Source organism: Branchiostoma floridae, chromosome 14, assembly GCF_000003815.2.
Source record: "Branchiostoma floridae strain S238N-H82 chromosome 14, Bfl_VNyyK, whole genome shotgun sequence".
Classification (NCBI taxonomy): Eukaryota; Metazoa; Chordata; class Leptocardii; order Amphioxiformes; family Branchiostomatidae; genus Branchiostoma; species Branchiostoma floridae.
The window spans coordinates 2,943,656-2,964,268 of record NC_049992.1 but is presented as its reverse complement, the minus strand read 5'-3'; the positions used below and the strand labels follow the sequence as shown (position 1 = coordinate 2,964,268).

The window sequence follows — 20,613 nt, the reverse complement described above, 5'->3', positions numbered from 1 at the left end:
AGAAGAAGGCACGACAGCTAGACTCTCGGGTAAGTATTTAACCTAGCGTAGCCCACTCATATTTTAACGTTACACGTTACGCTTTGTTTGTAAGCAATTCTTGACAGGCAGTTTGAATGTCATACAGATAGAAAAGTGTCTTTATATTAAACTGTTACAATGTAGGATATATAAAAAACATTGAGGCCATTCAAGTACTGTATGTGCCTTCAATGTTGGGGGATCGCCCAGTATTACGCGAACCTAGTCCAGGAAGACTAGCATTGAAATATGTTTGTATCTCTCTGCTAATGGACGAAATAAAGCCTCTAAAGCCTCTGGAGAGTCACAAAATGGCTATAGAGTTTGTACCAAGTTGTAAGCATAGAAAAATAATGGTGCCTTTTCCTGCTATGAACATTGTGAAGCCGTGATCATGTCTGAACCATCTTTGGTCTGCTTAGAGACGCTGAGGTGCCGTGGAAAAGGACAATTTTTCACGATTGACTCGTTCAACCCACCAGAAAGTAGGCTTACCTAGAACTTTTGCCAAAGTGCGGAGTGCATTTCCACGTTGTGCTGAAAAATGTTTTGTCCTGTAGTTTAGCAGCACTTTTTATTTTTTCTGTATTTTTCTTTTTTTCGCCCGCACACGTTAGTTTTGGGGTTTCCAGGGGATGTCATCCATAAAATTAAGTCGGTGTGGCCTTAACAGGCTATAGCGCCACAGCCAGACGTTTGTCATCATACCCGGATTTTACCCCCTGTCCTAATGGACCAGTCCAATATGAAGGTCAATTACAAGTCAAATCATACCAAAGGTCAAAATTTTCGGAAAGATTTAAAGCATATACATGCTTCGGTCCCTCTTGCAGAAACCTTGACCTTTATGATCAAAATTTGCCCTGGGAAAAAATTGTTTAAAAAATAAGTCCATGAACAGGCTAAAGTCACGGGGCACTTTCTGCGCAGATCCGGAAATGTACCCCCAAAAAGCAAGGAGGAAGTTCAAGGTCTCAGAACACAGTATTTATCCGCGACCCCCGTCCCCAAAAGTAGTTCGTGTTAAAATAGTGCACTGCTGTACTTGCAAATGCCGTAGTTATTCTTCCGTGCACAACAGCGATGTGGAAACTGTGGTGAATAGTAGAGGAATATATCGGCGTTGATACGGTATAAGTTGGATTACGTTGCTTCTTCAGCCAGCGGGAATTTGCGCCTTGATACTGTTACCGGCACTTCCTGTTCGTCACCTGCAGTTCCATGACGTCCACTGGGGGTCAAATCAAAGTGTCTTTTATAGAAAAACGAGCAGGCAAATCTATGCTCATTTTCAAACATTTTGCAGTTGTACCCTCGACATACTAAATTCTTGTAAATTGTATCTGCACCTTTCTATAGGTTTTGAGTCGTCGAACCACTTCACTTTGGGGTTCTTAACCATGTAAATCCCCATAGGCGAAAAACGGAAGTTGCTTGTTCGTCGTAAAACAGGGTTCATGAGCTTAGAGCCGCCGTTTTCTCGGGCAATGTAGCGCTGCCTATGTATCCAGGTGAATCTGGTAAATATGTACTGATGCCTAGTGGTCGTTCGGTGTTATATAACCAACTGCTGCCGCACCGCGTGCGTGCGAACCTGGTGTGTTATACGGCGGTTATACCGGCTATGTAGATACAGAAGTAGGTGTATATTGTACTTTTGTTGGCGACGCCTCAGGGGCGAGCCTAATGGTGCAGTGCTTCGTGCTGCGAGTCCGCAAGAATTCTAGGAATTGTACAGGATTGTGTCTACAGCAAAGTTTGGACAGTCGGTCACAAATGCCAGACAGATGTAGTAAATCCAGCCGTAAACTTTTGCACAATTGATCACATCTTCTAAATGTCATGCACACAACAGAAAAAAAATACAGTTACTTTAAATATGGTCGACTATAAACTAGAAAATAATGAATATCAAGATTCTACTAATTAAACAATTAGTCACAATAGCCAGGATAGGCGAACATTCGTTGATTGTCTTTTGTTGAATTTCCCACCTTATGTCACATTGAAAAAGGGCATGATCTTCATGAACGAGTAGTTGAAATACATTTCTTACCCACACCTTTATCATTATCCAATAGAAAACGTGCCATCATGAGTTACAGCCAGGGTCCTACAGACATCCCGCTGGTGGAACAGACCTTTGGTCAGCTGCTGGACGACACGGCAGCTCGCTGGCCCGACACAGTGGCGTATGTGTTCAAGAAGACAGGCTCAAGGGTCACCTTTGCCGACATACAAGATAAGGCAAGGGTTCAACACAAGTCCGATTTCAAAACATTGCCTCGTACACAGTTGAAGAGAAATGGTGCATTTTATAAATGGTGGGTTTTTATACCTGTGACACGTGCAACGTAAAGGAGCACTACGAAGTCTTTTGGTCCCAAAACATTCTTGTGAATGGCATATTTTTAAACATTTTTCATCATTATTTCGTATTACCAGTGTCTGTGAACTGTGCAAAAACAAACTCTACAAAGTCCACTGTATTAGAATGTCCGTCACAAAATAATTCTCCTGGTGTAAACAACAGCAGATTGTACAGTGGGTAGGTCCCCTAGGGTGGGATAATAAGTTAGCCATGCACCGTGCTGACCCGCTTGCTAGATAACAACAGAAGCTCTCATTTCTCCGACATCATTACCATATCAATAAGATAATGTAAGTTCACGAAAATATGGTGTCGTCAAACATAGGTATTTTGCTGTTAGAACAATCGCACGAAAATGTCCTCTGACATTCTCCATCCCCGCCTGTCCAGGCCACCAGACTGGCAGCAGGACTGAAGGCCATAGGGACAGAGCGCGGTGACGCAGTAGCCTGGCTCGTGGGGCATCGCCCGGAATGGATCTACTTGTATTTTGCCGTGGCGAAGCTGGGAGCCATCGCGGTTAGTTTATGATTATATTTCAATGCATGCATTGTATGAAGGTGTGTAGGTCATGTGCTCACAGTACTTAATTGTCACTTTTGGTATACAGGTATAATACTTTTGGTATTATTTTCAGACTAAAAATATAGAGTATTGGTGCCTTTGCATTTGTATGAAATACCAATTAGCGACACATGTAACAAAATGTACAGCTTGTGATCAACATTAGTAAACTGTTTTTTTTCAGTTGCCGCTTCAGGCACCGCGTATCGGGAGGAGCGTGGAGGCAATGACGTATTGCCTGAAAAAGGTACGTACTGTCGTTGCATCGTCTCTGTCAATATAGGAATCAGCCATCATAACCGCCAACACCATGGTAACAGACAGTTCGTACTCTGACCATAATTGGTCCTTGTCAGCACATATGCATGAGTTAAAGTAAAGTGAATTTGACAGAATTTTGCGAATCATCTTAATTGACTTAGGGGTATTGGAGTCTGCGTCTGACTGCGTCTGTGAGGGGTGCTGAAAGCTTAATTGAGCGACGCTATTCTTACACAACATATTGAAAATGGTAACACTACGAAAGGACTGCACTTTTGTAGTCAAGGTAGACCTCCCATTATGACATCCCATTAAGATCAATACTTTCATGAATTCAGCTAATTCCCTTCTATTCCTATAGGCTGGAGCTGAGGTACTTATCATGGGTGACGTCACCGGAGTCGATGAGACTGACGTCACGGTCCCTTACCTGTGCAGCTTGTTTCCTGAAGTTAAAGCAGCGAAACCCGGAAAGCTGCAGATTGAAAGGTAACCTTAGAATTACAAGATTGCTACAGCTGTATAGCTAAATATTATAACGTTAAGCATATATCTTGATTATTTAGTAACTCACCATGACTATTAGATACGTTGTTGTGAACGTCATACCGCAAACGTGTCGTCATCATTGTTCCGATAAGTATCAATTTGAATTACAACAATTTTTGTTCAAATTTCAGGTTACCCAGGCTGACGAGTATTGTTGTGCTTGGAGACATCGAGACAGGGTGAATATTTACTTTTAGATATTCATAAAAATTGACTCATGGCTTTGTAATAAAACCTTGTAATTTAAGAGTGTCGGTCTTCATGGCACCCTCTTCGCATCAGTCCAGAACACCAATTCAGCAAATATGTCAAGACGAAATCGCCTTGACTTTGTTTTATCTTTGTTCCCTTCTGCACAATCCCAAAATTGTCCTCGTCTCATTTGCATGTCAATTAATAGTTATGGTACAAAACATGTTCTACAAACAGATCTCTTCGGAGTCACTGACGAAAGATAGTGGATGTTACCTAAAACGTCTGACCGATTTCAAAATCAGATCCAGTTGCTTGAGTGACGTCTTTTCAGCGTATCTTATCACCTGGGTGTCTAACATTCATCTACATTTCTCTGCACAATCTTTTCAAGAATCAGTGCCTATAGTTTGGACGAGGTTCAGACGATGGGAAGCGATGAGAAGCTAATTGCTGAAGTGAGGGCTCTCCAAGACCAGCTGAGCTGTCACGATACGTTCCTGCTGGTGTTCACTTCGGTGAGCTATTGATATAACGTACATGCGTATCAATAATATGGGTATAGTACTAGATGTCTTCATCACAAAGTTTAGTTCTTTTAACGCTGTGATACCTTTGGCTGCAGTTTTATTGTTTTATTGAAACACAGCTACTGGTCAACCCTCAAGCACCCGACCTTTTTTAATAATAATCTAATGAATGGTTTATTTATTTTTCGCGTCATGCGACATACAATAACATACAATGGCAGCCTTTATATCTTTCGGCTGAATTGCAGTATGTTTTACACATATTACAATTAAAATGAAAAACAATAGAAGTGCATAATTCAACACATTTTAAAAATAACAATAATTATTTTTAACATAACTGTGTATACATTCAAGACTTATTCATAGCTAACATTTTGAACTATTAAGCAAGTCGACAAGGTATGGTAGTGTAGTCTTCCTATACCTAGAGGTTCTACAGTGGAATTGTGTTATCTGGTGTTTGGACCTGAGGTTTCTGCCATGTAGGCTCACACGGTTTGGTGATAGCCATTTTGAGAAAGACGGAGAGCTCAGCAAAGAGGTACCAAACTTTGTACAGATTTCGTGCCGTCTGTTGCACAGAGAAGGAAGTGACAACTGGACTAGAGCCATGTCATAGCTAGCAAAGGTGGAACCAAGAATTATGCGGCAGGCTCTTTTTTGCACGTTCTCTATGGCCCTAGACTGGGCACTAGTGATTCCTGGGTGCCATACCGGACACGCGTATTCTAAGATAGGTCGTATAAATCCACAGAACACTAATGTCGAGTCACTAGAGTCTAGACAATGCCTCTTTAATACTCGTAGCAGGTACAGCCTGCGGCTGCCTTTGCTGACCATCATGTTGACGTGGATGTACCACTTAAGGTTAGCTTGAAAGATCACCCCTAGGATCTTCGCGAATTCAACTACTTCAAGTGTTGTTGACTAAACAGTCACTACAGGTGGGGGGTACACTTGGAGGGGTTCAGTTGCATGTAGTTGGCTTCTGTCCAATGAACAAGGTTGTCCACGTCAGTTTGCACTGTGGAGTCCTGTGTAACGTGCCTTGCCTCCGACAAAGACATGTCGTCAACATACTTCCAAGTCTCGGCTGAGTCTTCCCTTACCGGTGACGCGTCATTTATGAGCGCGAGAAACACAACGGGACCCAACTTGGTTCCTTGCGGTACGCCACAAGTAAGCGTTTCCCAGTCGGACACAACTTGTCGGTACTTAACGCGCTGTTGACGATTCGACAGAAAGGCGCATACCCAGGGAATGATGGAACGTCTGACGCCTAGGTCCAGGAGTTTGGAGACTGCAGTCAGGTGGTGCACACGATCGAAAGCGCGTGTGAAGTCAGTCAGGACGAGGGTGTTACAGAAGCCAGGCTTATCTGTTGTACTTGCCAAGTAATGCATTAGGCTGGTTAGATAATGCGTGGTGGATTTGCCCTTGAGCGATCCATACTGACGGGGGTCTATAGTTGGTAGTACGTCGCTTAAACACCAATCCGTGACAAAACCCTCGCAGACTTTGGCGAAGATGGGTGTCAGGGATATTGGGCGGAGCTTTTCAAGACGTGCTGGTTTCTCCTTCAGAACAGGTACGACATCAGCCATCTTCCACACCGAGGGCACATACTCGACCACCTGTCGCAATCGATGGACGCAATAAGAAACTCCCACCCAGACATTGGTTTCCTGGTGTTAGGTGACCTGAATCGCCTAGACTCCAGCCACCTTTGCCGAAACCATTTATTGCAACAAGTCGTAGACATCCCCACGCGTGGCAACGCAGTCTTAGACCAGATACTGACAAACTTGGGTGAATTTTATAGACCATCAACCACAGCACCTCCTGTCGGTAATAGTGACCACAACTGTGTTTTACTATCCGGAGAACGTAGACAGCTGCCAAACAACAAGCGAAAGAAAGTTGTGCGGCCTTTGCGCGACTCCGATCTCAGGGCCTTTGGATCCTGGATAACATCACACACCTGGGATGAAGTCTTTCAGGTCTTTCAGGCAACCAGCACTGAGAATAAGTGCACTACCTTCTACGAAACTTTGAACCGGGCCGTTGAAAAGTTCTGGAGAGACGAGTTGAAGATGTCACTAACGGGCAGACTGAGTTCAAAGGCGAATTCTCTCACCAACCGCGCAGAAATGCCCTCCACCCCAGATGCCTTGCCCAGTTTTACTCTGTGGAGCCGGTGGTACATGTCCCACACCGTGACTTGAGGGGGAGGACCATGGGCAGGCAGGAACGATGGTAAATCCTCCAGGGATAACGGCGGGAACAGCTGGGACGCAGACGCCAGGTGTTGGTTGATGGCGTTGGCAACAGTCTGGGTTGAGGCGGGATCCAGGCCAGGAACTTCAATGGCGGAGGTGTCACTGCGTATGTTTGCCATTTGTTTGATGTTTTGATACCATTTCTTTGGGTCTGCAGACTGGTGCAAGGTTTGTCCCTACAGTGAAGGCGCACAGTTTTGGTTGGAAGGAACTTTTCAACGGCCCGGTTCAAAGTTTCGTAGAAGGTAGTGCACTTATTCTCAGTGCTGGTTGCCTGAAAGACTTCATCCCAGGTGTGTGACGTTATCCAGGATCCAAAGGTCCTGAGATCGGAGTTGCGCATAGGCCGCACAACTTTCTTTCGCTTGTTGTTTGGCAGCTGTCTACGTTCTCCGGATAGTAAAACACAGTTGTGGTCACTATTACCGACAGGAGGTGCTGTGGTTGATGGTCTATAAAATTCACCCAAGTTTGTCAGTATCTGGTCTAAGACTGCGTTGCCACGCGTGGGGATGTCTACGACTTGTTGCAATAAATGGTTTCGGCAAAGGTGGCTGGAGTCTAGGCGATTCAGGTCACCTAACACTAGGAAACCAATGTCTGGGTGGGAGTTTCTTATCGCGTCCATCGATTGCGACAGGTGGTCGAGTAACGCGTTCTCATTGGGTGATGCTGGAGGGTTGTACACCGCACAGAGTGCAACAGATGTGACCTCTCGAGGGAGCCAAGGAGGACGGAGGTGTATCCATACACATTCCAGTTCAGCAGGTACGACGTCGTTGGCAGGTTTCGCTGTTATAGAGTTCCTTACATAAACAGCTACTCCGCCGCCTCTCTTTCCTTGACGGTCGTTGCGGAACAAACTGTAGCCGTCAATAGCTGTGGCTTCCTCTGGCAGTTCCTTAGAAAACCACGTCTCAGTTACGACAGCAATATCAGATTTACAGGAGGAGAGTACAAGCCTTAGGCTAAACTCGTCAAGTTTGTTTACCAGTGAACGAGTGTTCGTCAGCAAAATACTTGGCATACCATTGGGCTTGGGACACTTGACGTGATCATGTCTGATGGGACGCAGGTGCTTTGGCCGCTTGTTGATGTTGATGGCATCCTGGTAGGAATGCAAACCACTGACAGATTTCCATGACAGAACGCCTTGTAGGGAATGGGGAGGGCGATGCCCAACAATGGTAGGGATGTTTCTCATAAAAGTTCTACCTGCCTTACTTCCCCGGGGTCGACAGCGACGAAGCAATCCGTGAGCAAGCAGGGACCTCTTGGCGTGTGGCTGGATCGGGTTGGTCGTTCGACGTAAGCTTTGGAGAAATTCACGTGAGTAACAACGGATTCCAGTGGACGCCATTTTCAGACACGGCATAGCTGATCGGCGATAAACCTTCGGAGATCCAGTCCCAAGCGGTATAAGATGCCTTGGATAACGTATACAAACAGCAGACAGTAACACTAACACATATATTGCACATTAGTGGTGAGTAGAAAACGGTTGAAGACACCGTAGGCGCCTCTGTAGGGCGGAGGTATAACATCCGCGGCCGCCCGCTACAGGGCGCCACCTAGGTCAAGATTTTTGCGACTAAAATGACCGAGTGGGGTCCAAACGGACCCCAAAATGTTTTGTTCATATAATCTCAGTACCATTTCATATCGGCGATCATTGTATATACATGGCTTCGTCAATGTAAGAGGAAGATTTCGAGATGTTAAGGTGTTGCTACTTCCAACTCATTATCATAATTTATGCAAAAGTTCAGAAGGACCACATTTTGCACTAAACCTATTCCGACCTGATAGGGGAATTTTGAGGCCCTCAGCAACATTTATGTCGCATAACTCATGAACGGCTAGAGCTAAAGCTACGGAACTTGGTTATTTATCACAAAATATTGTTCACAAAAGTTTTTAGTCAATAAAAAAAGTTTATCATTTTTGGGGGTTGCCATGGCAACCATATTCTAACAGGCATATTTTTGCCAAAATTTGGCAATTTTAATTTAAACAAGGTTTTCTTGGTAAACTACACCTGTTTTCTGACAACAATTAAATTCTATGAAATTCAATGTAATTTTCATGACTTAAAACTTATAATTTATGCTAATTTCATAATGTCATTGGTCAAAATCAAAGATGGCGGCCCTGATTAGGTAAATGACGTCATAATCTCGTCACATTACATGTTGATGACAGAGAAAATTTTGTGAAGATTTAGATTCTCATTATTGTCTAAAATTTTGGTAGTCATACTAACGGCACTGAACTTTAATCCAACACATTTCAACAAATTCTAAACTGAACCATGAATAAACAAGCGGGCTTTAGCGCATTCTGGAAACTGTTAAGTGCATTGTTTACCATGTTTCCCCGGCCATTGCTACACATGCATTGGTCTGCCACTTTCTGTTGTGTCGCGAGAAAATAACATTTCAAAGACAGTGTAACTGATAGCAAGTCCTTTGGGATTCTATTCCCAGTGGAACTTTAATCCAACACAATAATATAACAAGGCTGTTTATCTATGGATTTCATATTTACAACGACAAATTTGTATCAATCGGCAGGCACTTACTCAAGGTTAAATTGGCAAATCGGCATGTCAGTAAACTGCTGATAGCAGCGATCAAAACACGGCCCGAAAATACATCAACCAGCGGCAAATCCGTTCTGCTGTTCCACTACACAGTTATGACGTTCTATGAAACTTTTCATCCGTTGTTTGGTCAGCAAATGGTGGCAAAATACGTTGTTTGTGAATGGTTCCCAAAAAATATCCCCGCAAAACACAGTACAAACTCCCTACAGCACGTCCCCCATGTGGGGCCGTAATGGTATCGCCAGTGAGATCCGTCCTACTGGCCTTTGGATGTGATCACTTTCAAAAATAGGGGTGAAGGGGCGTGCTGAAATATGATTCAAAATGGCGCGTGTTCAGATTTCCACTGAATTTGTGTAACAAAGCCTGGCCCTGTACTTTAAAGAGGGATACTTCAAGGCATGTTGGTTGTGTTGGATGGACAGTTAATTGATATTTCACTATATTTACTGTGATGATGATTGTGTAATGTGAGGACGAAGAGTAGGGTTGCTTGAAATTACAATCGCTGCCCTCTTCCCACGGCTTGATTAACAGCATGAAAACATACCAGAAGATTGATTAACTTGTCACTGCAACATGCGATCTTTGTGAGCTCAAACTTACAAGGTTTTAAGTCGTATACCTTACTGGTCTTGTAAAGCACTCAAAAGAATTTGCAAACCGGAGCTAGTTTTTGACTGACACATGGGTTCTGAAAAGTGTTGGATTAAAGTTGCGTTGGATTAAAGTTCAGTGCCGTTATAAGTGGTTAAGGAGTTAGCGTCCAAAGTTTGTTTTAAAAACTGCTCATTTTTGCTGGGGTCCGTTTGGACCCCAGAGGGACTGAACACAAACTTTCTTTATAATTTCCACATTAGTGTACCAATCTTGCGAAAAGTTAGGAGAAGGTATAAGACAAATTGACTGACAAAGTCACGGAAGAAATTTTTCTTCAGATCAAAAATGTTCAAATGGTACTTCAAAATGTATGCCTGGGGTCCAAATGGACCCCACTCGGGTGTTTGAGGGTTTTAAAGAAGCAAGCATAAATCTGAGTGCATCTATATGGAATGCAAGCGAAGAAAAATACGCAGGTTAAGTACATGTAAAGGGAGACACAAAATACATCCGGCCTTGTTCTTTACGATGTTTGTCAAATTATTGCCCAACGCTTATCTGTCGTCTTAGCGAAACAATAGAAATACCATTGCTGGTCTTTCAATTGTCAAATCAATCTCAAAACGTTATATTTAGCTCCTGACGAAAGGCAGCTGAAACTTTCTTTATTTTCCATGCATTTGCACAGGGAAGTACTGGCCAACCGAAGTGCGCTGAGCACAGCATTTATAGTGTGTACAACAGCACCCGTTTTCACGCCAAGCCGACTGAGGTAAAAGAAGCATTAACTCAGATAATCAAATACACATATGATGTTGGTAATCATATAAGTCAATCATGTTGTTAACGTTCTGTTTTTTGCCATTATCAAATTACTAAAATGCCGTGACAGTAAAGTCAAATGTATCTATTTTCAAATTTATGTATCAAAACCCACAAAAGCAATCAGACTAAAAACGTGTCATGATAAAATTGTTCCCAATATATATGAAGAGAGACATATGCACAAAACACTACCAAACGGTGCCAAATTCCAAATCACCATGGACTTCATATTATGATACAGTGATCTATGACTAAAAAAAGCAAACTAAAATAAGAATAAGTAGTATTTTTGGCTTTTCTCTACATTTTCCAAATGCCTAAAAAAACCTGGCATATTTATGTCATTTGGCTAAATTCTAGTTCAGTAGATGAAGTGCTAGTAGTGGAAAAGAAGCTAGCTAGCTAGCTGTTCTGTTCTTGTTGGGGTAAAAATGTAAACCACAGGAAAAATCCACTATAGAACATCATAAATGCATGAAGCAAACAAATAAAGTGGATCACAATCACCTTAATCATCAGTCAGAAAGGGTAAATTTCGGTATTTAACAATAATCTAGACTGCCTATTCTTAGCAATGGGAAACATGGCAGAAAGAGGCTGTCAAAAATCACCTACCTGACTTTTAGAACATGAAAAACTCACATTGGAATGGTTGTCCGGCCCCTGAAGAGTAATTTGACGACAAAACAAGGAAAAAATTACCGTGGAATTATATTTTACGCCATCAAAAGATAGGTGGTGACCTTTTCACTGCCTGTAAACAACGCCAAGACACCTAACTTCTAAGGCCTACTGCAACTACAAATATCACTAAAAATCTTTTTTTTTTCAACACAATATAGAAGCTACAACCCTTACCTATAATATGCACCTCCGAAATCCAAACATATCCCAAGAAAAACATCTCTACAGCCACTTTGGCCAAGGCTACCTAAGAATTCTGGCTGAAACTGGGTCATCTGCGCAAGTGCGGAAATACCGAAATTTGCCCGAAAACATTCATGATACTGAGAAAATACCAGCAACATAGCAAATAGGAGTAACAATAATTTTCAAGCAATATAGCTTGATTTCGTTCATTTATTTACTGTTCTGTTCTATTCATATGATTTTTGTTGTGATGAGTTTTGTTATTAATGACTTTGAGTTGTTATTGTTATGTTGAGTTAATCGCATTTAAGTTATCCTTATGTTTGATTAGTCACGTTTTATGTTATACGATTATTGTTATGTTTATGTTCATTATGTTGATTTGGGCTCCCTTGGAAATCAGTTTTATCAAAACTGTAGGGACTATCCTGAAAGATTAATAAATAGAAAAAAATAAATATTTTCTTTTACCGTCTGATAAAAGGGTCCAACAACAGCACTCTACCCGTACCTGTCATTCCCAACTCGCGTGCCCCTTCCCATGTTCACTCCGGGGTTCGCGTTTGTTTTTCCTGCCAGTACAGCGCCGTCATCTGTAGAAATCATGGAGACAATTCAGGAGGAGAGGTACAAACGTATACGAGACATTAACAATGTGGAAAAAAATAAACTTAACGTAACCAACACCAAGTTAGATTGGGACTTACCCCAAAATTTACATCCGTGTAAATTCGTGCCCACCGTCCATCGCTGAACAGAGACGGGCGCGACACAGGTTATCTGGCATTTATGACCCTCTGCTGCAGTCGTGTGTCCTTGACGTCACGCCTGGAAGCTAAAGCAGCAGACGGGTCCATTCCGTGAACAAGGCTGACGGAGTCGGCTGAAAATTTGGGGTACATGTAAGTCCCAATCTAACTTGGTGTTGGTTACGTAAAGTTTAGTTTTTTCCACAATGTCATTTACCAACACAGATGAATGTTCATGCTAAGAGACATTAACAATGTAATACAACCCGTATTGCGCAGTTCTGTCAAAATTTCATGCACTTTTTCAATGATAGATATTGATATAGCTTTGGTTTAAAATGTTATGATAAATATTATCATTTGATTGACATACAACATTGATACTCCAGCGTCGTAGCTTCTGTTTGATAACTAGGTTTTGGCGGAAATACCTGTCTATAAAAACAAAACAACTTAAACCAATAAGAGTGCGGATAGATGTTTTAAATTTTGATATTTGCTATGTAACTAGGTCTTCAAGAGACCTAATTTATAACCTTTGGACCCCTAGCAGATTTATATGTTATGTGGAACTTATACATTTTTATCTAAAGATGGTAAGGCCAACAAATCGGAAAGGTAGGACAGCTTTTGTGCACGAGGAAAAAAAAGAGGTCGGAACACCCTAGCGGTTTGTTCTGAAACTGCAAGGGCTTGTTTGGAATCTTGAAGGATAATAGCATTTGTAGAATTTAGAAGTTCGGTGGATGTGAGCATCGTTTAACATAAATTATGTCAATAGTCAAAGTGACATCCTGCGTCAGGATAAAGCCTGTCCTTTTCCTCTTCATTAAGATGTCACTCGATCGCCTTGATGTACCGGAAGGATTTCCATGACCTGCTTTACGATCAGCGCTTGGGGGAATACGACCTTTCTTCCGTTCGGGCAGGTAATGACTAATCAAAGCCATAATATTCTTATCAAGTCCTAAGTTCGAAACCTGCATGTCACCGATATGTGCCCTTGTGAAAGGCACTTTACACGACTTTCCTCACTTCACTCAGGTTAAAATGAGTACCTAGATTCGGCTAGGGCGGTCCCTTGGATAAGACGTTAAATTGAGGTCCCGTGTTTGGGGATTTAGTACAGATTACCTAGGCATCCTCGTCAGCATAGATAGATTTCACAGAATAACGCGCAGAGATCCATCATTTTACTGCGTATCTTTCTAGTGGGTGTTGGCGGCAACGTCGTGCGCAAGAGTCTGATTGATCGAGCAGCCGACGTCCTGCCGAACGCAAGAGTGACCGTAAGCTGTGCTTTATTGCTTCCTTGTACGGATGACTTGTTTTCAGTTTGGCTGTATGCAGATACACAGTACCTTTTCTTGCCTTTGAAGAAGAACAGGACTGCAGGTCAGATGCCTTTAAGGCTTGGCTCCCCTAGAAGCCTGTTTAGGAACTGCAGGGGTCTTTGTTTCAATTGTATTGCAATAGTCCCCTAATGGCCCCTTTTTCGTATGATGAAAAAAAGGTTGTAGGAATTTAAAAAAATTTCTTCATACAGATAGTTGGGCAGCAATGTCCGTATGATGGCATGGTTGTTGCTGGTGTCAAAGTACATCACAACGTTCTTTGCCAAAGTGCATTTTGATACTTTTTGATCTCACGACACAACGGTGATAGGAGCATTACTAACCATGTTGCCATGTACACCTTTCTCACGCGGCGGCCATAATAGATCTAAAACGAATTAATGAGGCTAACAGAAGACTGTCCATCATAATTAGCAGTTCAACCAATGATAGCCTGCCAATTATGAAAGCGACCAATAAGCGAATGGCTGCATGTCCGTCAAATATTTGCATTATTGTGTTTTTGTTTTGCATCTCTTAAGGGTATATGGGGTTAGTCTACACTACTCTAAATTGCTACAACTTTCGGTGCATAACATTAGTTATAATATCTATTATTTGATAATATATTGTGAAAAATTGTTTGGTTTGGGGGAAAACTAGATAGTACCTGATTTTAGAACTAAGTTTTGTCTGTTGCCTCATTGACCTCGTCTTCAATCTATCATGGCCACCACGTGAGAAAGGTGTATTGTGATGACTAAGGAGAACTTGCCACGTTTTATTTACTGATATTCCAAATAAGGTTGCCTATGGAACGACAGAGCTCCATGACGTGACAAAAATTCCAGCCGACATGATCGGAGATGGGACAGGAGCTACAGTCGGCAAGGTGAACCCGCATGTGGAGGTAAAGACGATAATGCTTCTTTTATTTCATTATATATTTTTCTTTTATTTATTCATTCATCCAGACCTTTGAGGCACAGCAAGTAAATTTTATGGATAACATCACTGCACACATTGATTTTAGCATGATCTAGAAATAGTTGTTTACCCTCCAACAACAGATGTAGCAAACATCTTTAAGTTCTATCGTAAATTTGTACATACAGGAATGGATTACTTACTTAGTTAATGGACGCAGGATGAAAAGACTTCTTGGTTGTGACACCATGTTTTATCACTTCAATTCTTCTGCTGCACTTAATATCATATAAATGTGGTTTCCTGATTTTTTTTGCAGTCATGCACATTAGATTTGCAGGTAAATTTAGTCTGTAGAGGATGTTATCCATAAAATGTACTTGCCTTGACCTCATTTCAATCTAAAGCTGAATGTTGTGACACATCAACTACAAAATTTACAAGTTCCCCTTACATTGGAGACAGTCCTACATAGAATGATTGACACAGTAAGCTACCCTAACCCTAAACACTACATGAATGTGACAAAAATTCCAGCCGACATGATTGGAGATGGGACAGGAGCTACAGTGGGCAAGGTGAACCCGCATGTGGAGGTAAAGACGATAATGCTTCTTTTATTTCATTACTTTTATTTATTCATTCATCCAGCTAGCTATTTCAACAAAGTCCTGCTTACTGTATATTTCCCGTAGATACAGCTTGTAGACAAAGACGGTCGGGTTGTACCATTATGCCAGGAGGGGGAGATCTGGGTGAGAGGGTACACCTTGTTCAAACGTTACCGTGGTGACGAGGAGAAAACATCAAAGGCGATAACACCTGATGGATGGTACAAAACTGGGTATGTAGTACCTCATGTTTCAAATATATCTTTGTTAGACATATGGCAGTAGCATTGGGCTTTGTCCGTTTGTTCATTCAATCGCAAGATATTAGATAATTTGGAAGCAAATGTCGAAGTTATTAGATGGGTTTATACTTAAAGCCCTTGCTGCGTTTTGCAGCGCAGAAACTCATATTTATATACTCCAGAAAAGGCATAGTAGTTTGGTCAATACTTGAATCTATACTTTTGACAAGCCCCTGAAGTTAGATAGTCTGAATATTCTGAAGCTTCCTATAACTTAATCATGTTGGAGGCAGGCTTCATTTCCTTACGTCCTCGTTGATGTGAATGATTGACAATCACAATAAGAGGAAAAATCAATGGCGCTGAACAGTCTCTTACCTTTTTAATGGTAACTGTTCGATTTTGCAGACATATTTAAATAAAATCAAGTACCTCGCTATAGAAAGCCATGCAGTAGGAACATTTGTTGATAACATGGACATAAAGTGGAGTCTAAAGTTTATATTCTCTGCCTGTAGAGATGTCGGTGCTCTCGATGAACACGGTGTTTTGAAGCTCTACGGCAGAGTTTCGGTAAGCTTTGAATATTCGGATTGTTATGTTTTTTCTTCTTGTTTTTGTTAGAGTTTCGGAAAGTTGTAAGATATTCAGATTGTTATGTTCTTGTTATCATCGAAGTAGCTTATCGTTATCAGGTACACACAAGAAAACTGTGTTTCTAAGCAGTTAAACCCATCAGGTGACATGAACTTATGGTTATGTGCCTTACATATGCATCTTCCGTCTTCTACAAGCTCAGCAGCACACACATGCATGTACACCCAAAAGCACACTATGTATATGTGCAAACATACGTTACGCAATACATACATACTTTCAACGATACAATAGGGATGTTATTATTCATCAAAACAGAGGCATCAGAAGAGTCTACAGCTGTTGCGTTTATGATGTTTAATTATTCCCACAATAACATGTCCTATGTATTCCCAGGATAAGATCATAAGGAATGCCTACAACGTGCATCCTGCTGTCGTTGAGGCGCCATTATCGAAGCATCCCAAAGTGCAAGACGTCAGGGTAAAAACCAGCATTTTATCATTCTTTCCTTAAAGTCATGATGTAAGGAGTTGACACAGATATCCTTCAAGTAGAATGTAGACAGTGAACGTCTGAACATGTTAAAAATAAATTGACGTATTCCAGTTAAACGTTTTATATGAACATCTGGTAAATTACGGACATATTTTCTTCCTCACAGGTTGTCAGCGTGCCTGACCCTGCAAGCGTTGAGGAGATATGTGCCTGTATCATGTACGTGGCATTTCTACAACACTTGATTTCAACCTGTTACATACCTAATGTTCTAATTAATTATACATCTGACTAATATTCAAATGTCAATATCAGAAGTGTATACACAACCCGCCGTCACAAACACATACCAAGTGACTACAAAACCTCACGGAGTTTATCATGACCGCGATGACCACATGAAACATGGCAGATTAATTCGGCTATCATGCCCTTGCAAAATTATGGAAAGTCATCCTGACTTGGGAAAATTAAACATGCTTATGTGTGATCTCGATGGTTATATTTCATGAATAGGAAACTGATTCTGTTTCAAAGATTCCGACGCGTCTATCCAAAACTTTCCAGCCGTATTACAAAATGTCACGTATTGCGGAGAGGTTCCTTATATGAATCGTGAATCTGATTTTTGTTTCAGCCTGAAAGAAGGACAGTCTGCAGACTCAGAGGAGATGAAGAAGTTTTGTGTTGAGATCGGGGTGAGGATACATCATTTCTTATACATCAATTTTAGAATTGAAACTAATAACAGCTCCTGACATTTTTGGTCACTCCCAGCACGTCACTCCGGAAACAAATGACATCCCTTTGCTAACCAAGGATCTATGTTATCAAAGATGTCAACTTGATAGTTCATCTGTGTTGGTAGAAGTCATTCTGGATCTAAGTGTAACTGTAATTTCTAACAAAAAATATTCTGATGTTCGACTTATCAACTCGAACTATCAAGGGATGGTTAATGTTACCAAAAATATTGATTTAAGAAACAAAATATCGCTACAGTATGGGTAAACATATTTAAATAAGGCTATACATTTATGACACTTTTACGCATCAATCTAACTTCTGTAGATGATTCCGATTGAGTGATGAAATGTGCTACAATTTGAATCAGCATGTTTGAATAAGGGAATACATTAATGAAACCTTTTTGCGCATAACCATTGTAGATGGTTCCGATTGAGCTGCCGGGCTATTTCATCTTCTTGGACGAGTTTCCGGTGACCACGACACTGCAGAAGGTGAGTGGTCCTTCATTAAATGCCTTTAACATTGATGATAGCCGTTTAATGTTGTTACAGAGGGCAGTCTGTTTATTTCTGTGCTCAAAGTCTATCTCATTTTATACTTGATACAGTAGCAAAAGTTTCGCCGGTTTAATCTGTCATGTGATTTACAGATTTTGAGGCTGTGTCAGTTTTTTTAATTAAAACAGATCTTAACACTATATCGTAAAGTTACATTCATATGCAATCGACTTCTAATGTGTAAAATACGTGGAAGTGACCTCTACAAACAAAATGGCCGTCCACGGAATGTCGCATTCTTAGTTTCGGCCCTATATCAGATACATAATAACGTTTTTCTTTTTCAAGTACAATGTATAGGGATTAAAATTCATCAAAAAGAGAGTTCCAGTGATTGAGCCTATTTTTTTGCGTCATTTTGTCAATTGCGAATTCAGTTTGAGTTCCACAAAATGAGCGATTTGAGGCCACACTTTGCGAATGTCTTTCCCCGCTTGACGAAATTAGGCGCAATTGTTTTGAAAGGTATCATGAAAGAAGCATGTTTGGTTTACATTATAAAGGTTGACCGGAAGAAGCTGCGGCTGATCGCCATGGAGAAACTTGGTCTGCAGGAACCCTAGAGGCTGGCTGTGGCCAGACTTGTCAACTCAGCAAATCTAATAACCAAATATAGCTTCTTGAGTTATGCTGTTCAATTTGAAAGTGACAAGTAAATACATGCTATTATAAATTAGACCGCATTGACAAGCCAATTGTTTACTTTCCTTGTTTATTATGTTTACTTAATATATACAAGTATACGAAAATGTGACTTACATACTAGTAACATATGACTTTACAAAATATGATTTATATACTTAATAATATATACTTATAAATTATATACAAAAATATGAGCCTGACTAATCATGATTCTAGCAGCCCTTCTTTTGGTCTGGCCCCTAGAAACTCGATAGCCAACATCTGTATTAAAACTCTTGTCCTGCTGAGCCCGTATATATACGGGATGCACATATATATGATGCCTGTATGTGGGTTCAGTATCTTTACGGGTTTAGAGAAGTTTTCACCTACATCTGGCATACCGCAGCAAACCGCATCGGTTTGGGAAGTAAATCTGCAGCAGCAGCACAGAATAGGTCTAGTTGCATACTAATCTGCTTAATTAACCACCTTAGGGGGTTAGATTGGTAAAAATTATCAGCAGGACAGTCAGGAGAATGGTGAACACCCTGATTCTGAAGATCTATGTATATGTGCTAACATGGGCCAAATATTGCTTCTGTTAACCTAGTGTTCGAGGCAGTGATGATTGGTTTCCAACGTGACCGAATATCCTGAGCTCCTATTGGATGGGTTTTCGTAGTGATTTTAAATTCTAGGTCTGGGCTCGTATCGGTGACGCTAGGAAAGGGAGTGGTTCTCTCTCTAGCTAGAGGTGTATGGTCCCGAGCTCTCCGGGAGGAGGCCAAATTAGCACCTGACAGCGAGATTGTGTTACACAGGCTACATAATGATTTACAAATATAAGAAATATAATGTGCGAGATTTAATAGACGATATATCTGGTTATTAAAGACAATAACAATAAGATACTGGACTAGCAGGGATGATATATGAATGATAGATCGTACGTACTGGAAAGACCTTAGCTAATACCTCACCGGTGAAAACCGTATGCATGATGATGATGATGATATCTGGTGATTATCTATTCTACATTGTACTGATAATTTATCAGTTTTTCATTTAACTTCTTTTAAGTACTAATAATCTAAATTCGACATACCATTTAATTGTGTTTCAATAGTTTGCCATTTTATTATATTATTAGACTTGTTAGCTAGTCAGTTAATTTTAGTCATTTTCTTGAAGATCCATCACGATTCACTTTTACCTTATTTGCTGATAATCAACATCTATGATCATATGTATAATCTCATTTGGGGGGAAAACAACAAAATCCTTGTAGGTTTCTGGTCTCCCGTGTATTTTTTTTCTTTAATCTCAAATAAACAACAACAGCAAGGAAACTATGTGTAAAAGTCTTTATCATTCTTATCTAACAATGGTCATTTAGGTTTTGCCTAAAATACAATAAACATTATTAGCCAAAATTCCCATGATACAAATGTTAAAATAATAGCAGAGAATCTAGACGAGTAGATTTTCAATCCTTTATCAAATGTGATCACTTCGTTGAAAAAATTAAAAGCTAATTGCTGCAAGAAGAGGACACAAGGAGACGCATCGAGTTAAATGAAGCACATAATATACACACTGATATGTTTTGTTCTAATCGCTAGTTGGGCCATTTTCTCGGTGACAGTTTTAGTTTTGTAACACTTTGATGCTACCATTACAACATCCATTATTCTCTTTAACTGATGATCAAGGAATACAAACACTTATGTGTCAATTAAGCAGAACCATACATTCAAACACATATGGCAACCCCAATACTACCATTCCTGTACTCATGTTGTCAATAAAACCACCAATCCTGACCGGTTAACAGGCAATAGTCACAAAGCTCAAAGCAAACTAAGGTACACGCAATCAAAGTATGATCATGACGCTTTCGGTGGGGACACCTGGTGTTTACTGCTGTATTTGCAGCTTACAGGTGCAAAGCTCTACTGCAAGCATTGATTTTCAAGGTGATTGGTTGTAAACTATTAATCTCCAAGCAGATCCTACGGTGGCGTAATATACTATCAAAGCCGATCCAGTAG

The 20,613-nt window shown here is 40.8% G+C and overlaps 1 protein-coding gene across 1 annotated transcript; it reads left to right on the top strand.

Annotated features, from left to right (window-relative positions):
• The first annotated feature begins 1,496 nt into the window (after positions 1-1,496).
• LOC118430884 (medium-chain acyl-CoA ligase ACSF2, mitochondrial-like) lies at positions 1,497-18,498 on the top strand. Its single transcript, XM_035841918.1, has 17 exons — positions 1,497-2,911; positions 3,141-3,203; positions 3,579-3,706; positions 3,898-3,945; positions 4,353-4,476; positions 10,664-10,747; positions 12,155-12,297; positions 13,254-13,348; positions 13,632-13,708; positions 14,559-14,663; positions 15,376-15,524; positions 16,052-16,106; positions 16,527-16,613; positions 16,795-16,847; positions 17,266-17,326; positions 17,798-17,869; positions 18,439-18,498. The coding sequence occupies exons 2-17, from the start codon at positions 3,183-3,185 to the stop codon at positions 18,496-18,498; spliced, it is 1,362 nt and encodes a 453-aa protein (XP_035697811.1). The 5' UTR covers positions 1,497-2,911; positions 3,141-3,182.
• The last annotated feature ends 2,115 nt before the right edge of the window (positions 18,499-20,613 follow it).

What these genes read in the sequence shown, in the direction of transcription:
- LOC118430884 (XM_035841918.1), top strand. Translation starts at nt 3,183, where the DNA reads ATGACGTATTGCCTGAAAAAG. An exon ending in CCTTTCTTCCGTTCGGGCAG is followed by an intron (nt 13,349 to 13,631) that starts GTAATGACTAAT and finishes GTATCTTTCTAG; the next exon opens with TGGGTGTTGGCGGCAACGTC. An exon ending in TGCCGAACGCAAGAGTGACC is followed by an intron (nt 13,709 to 14,558) that starts GTAAGCTGTGCT and finishes ATTCCAAATAAG; the next exon opens with GTTGCCTATGGAACGACAGA.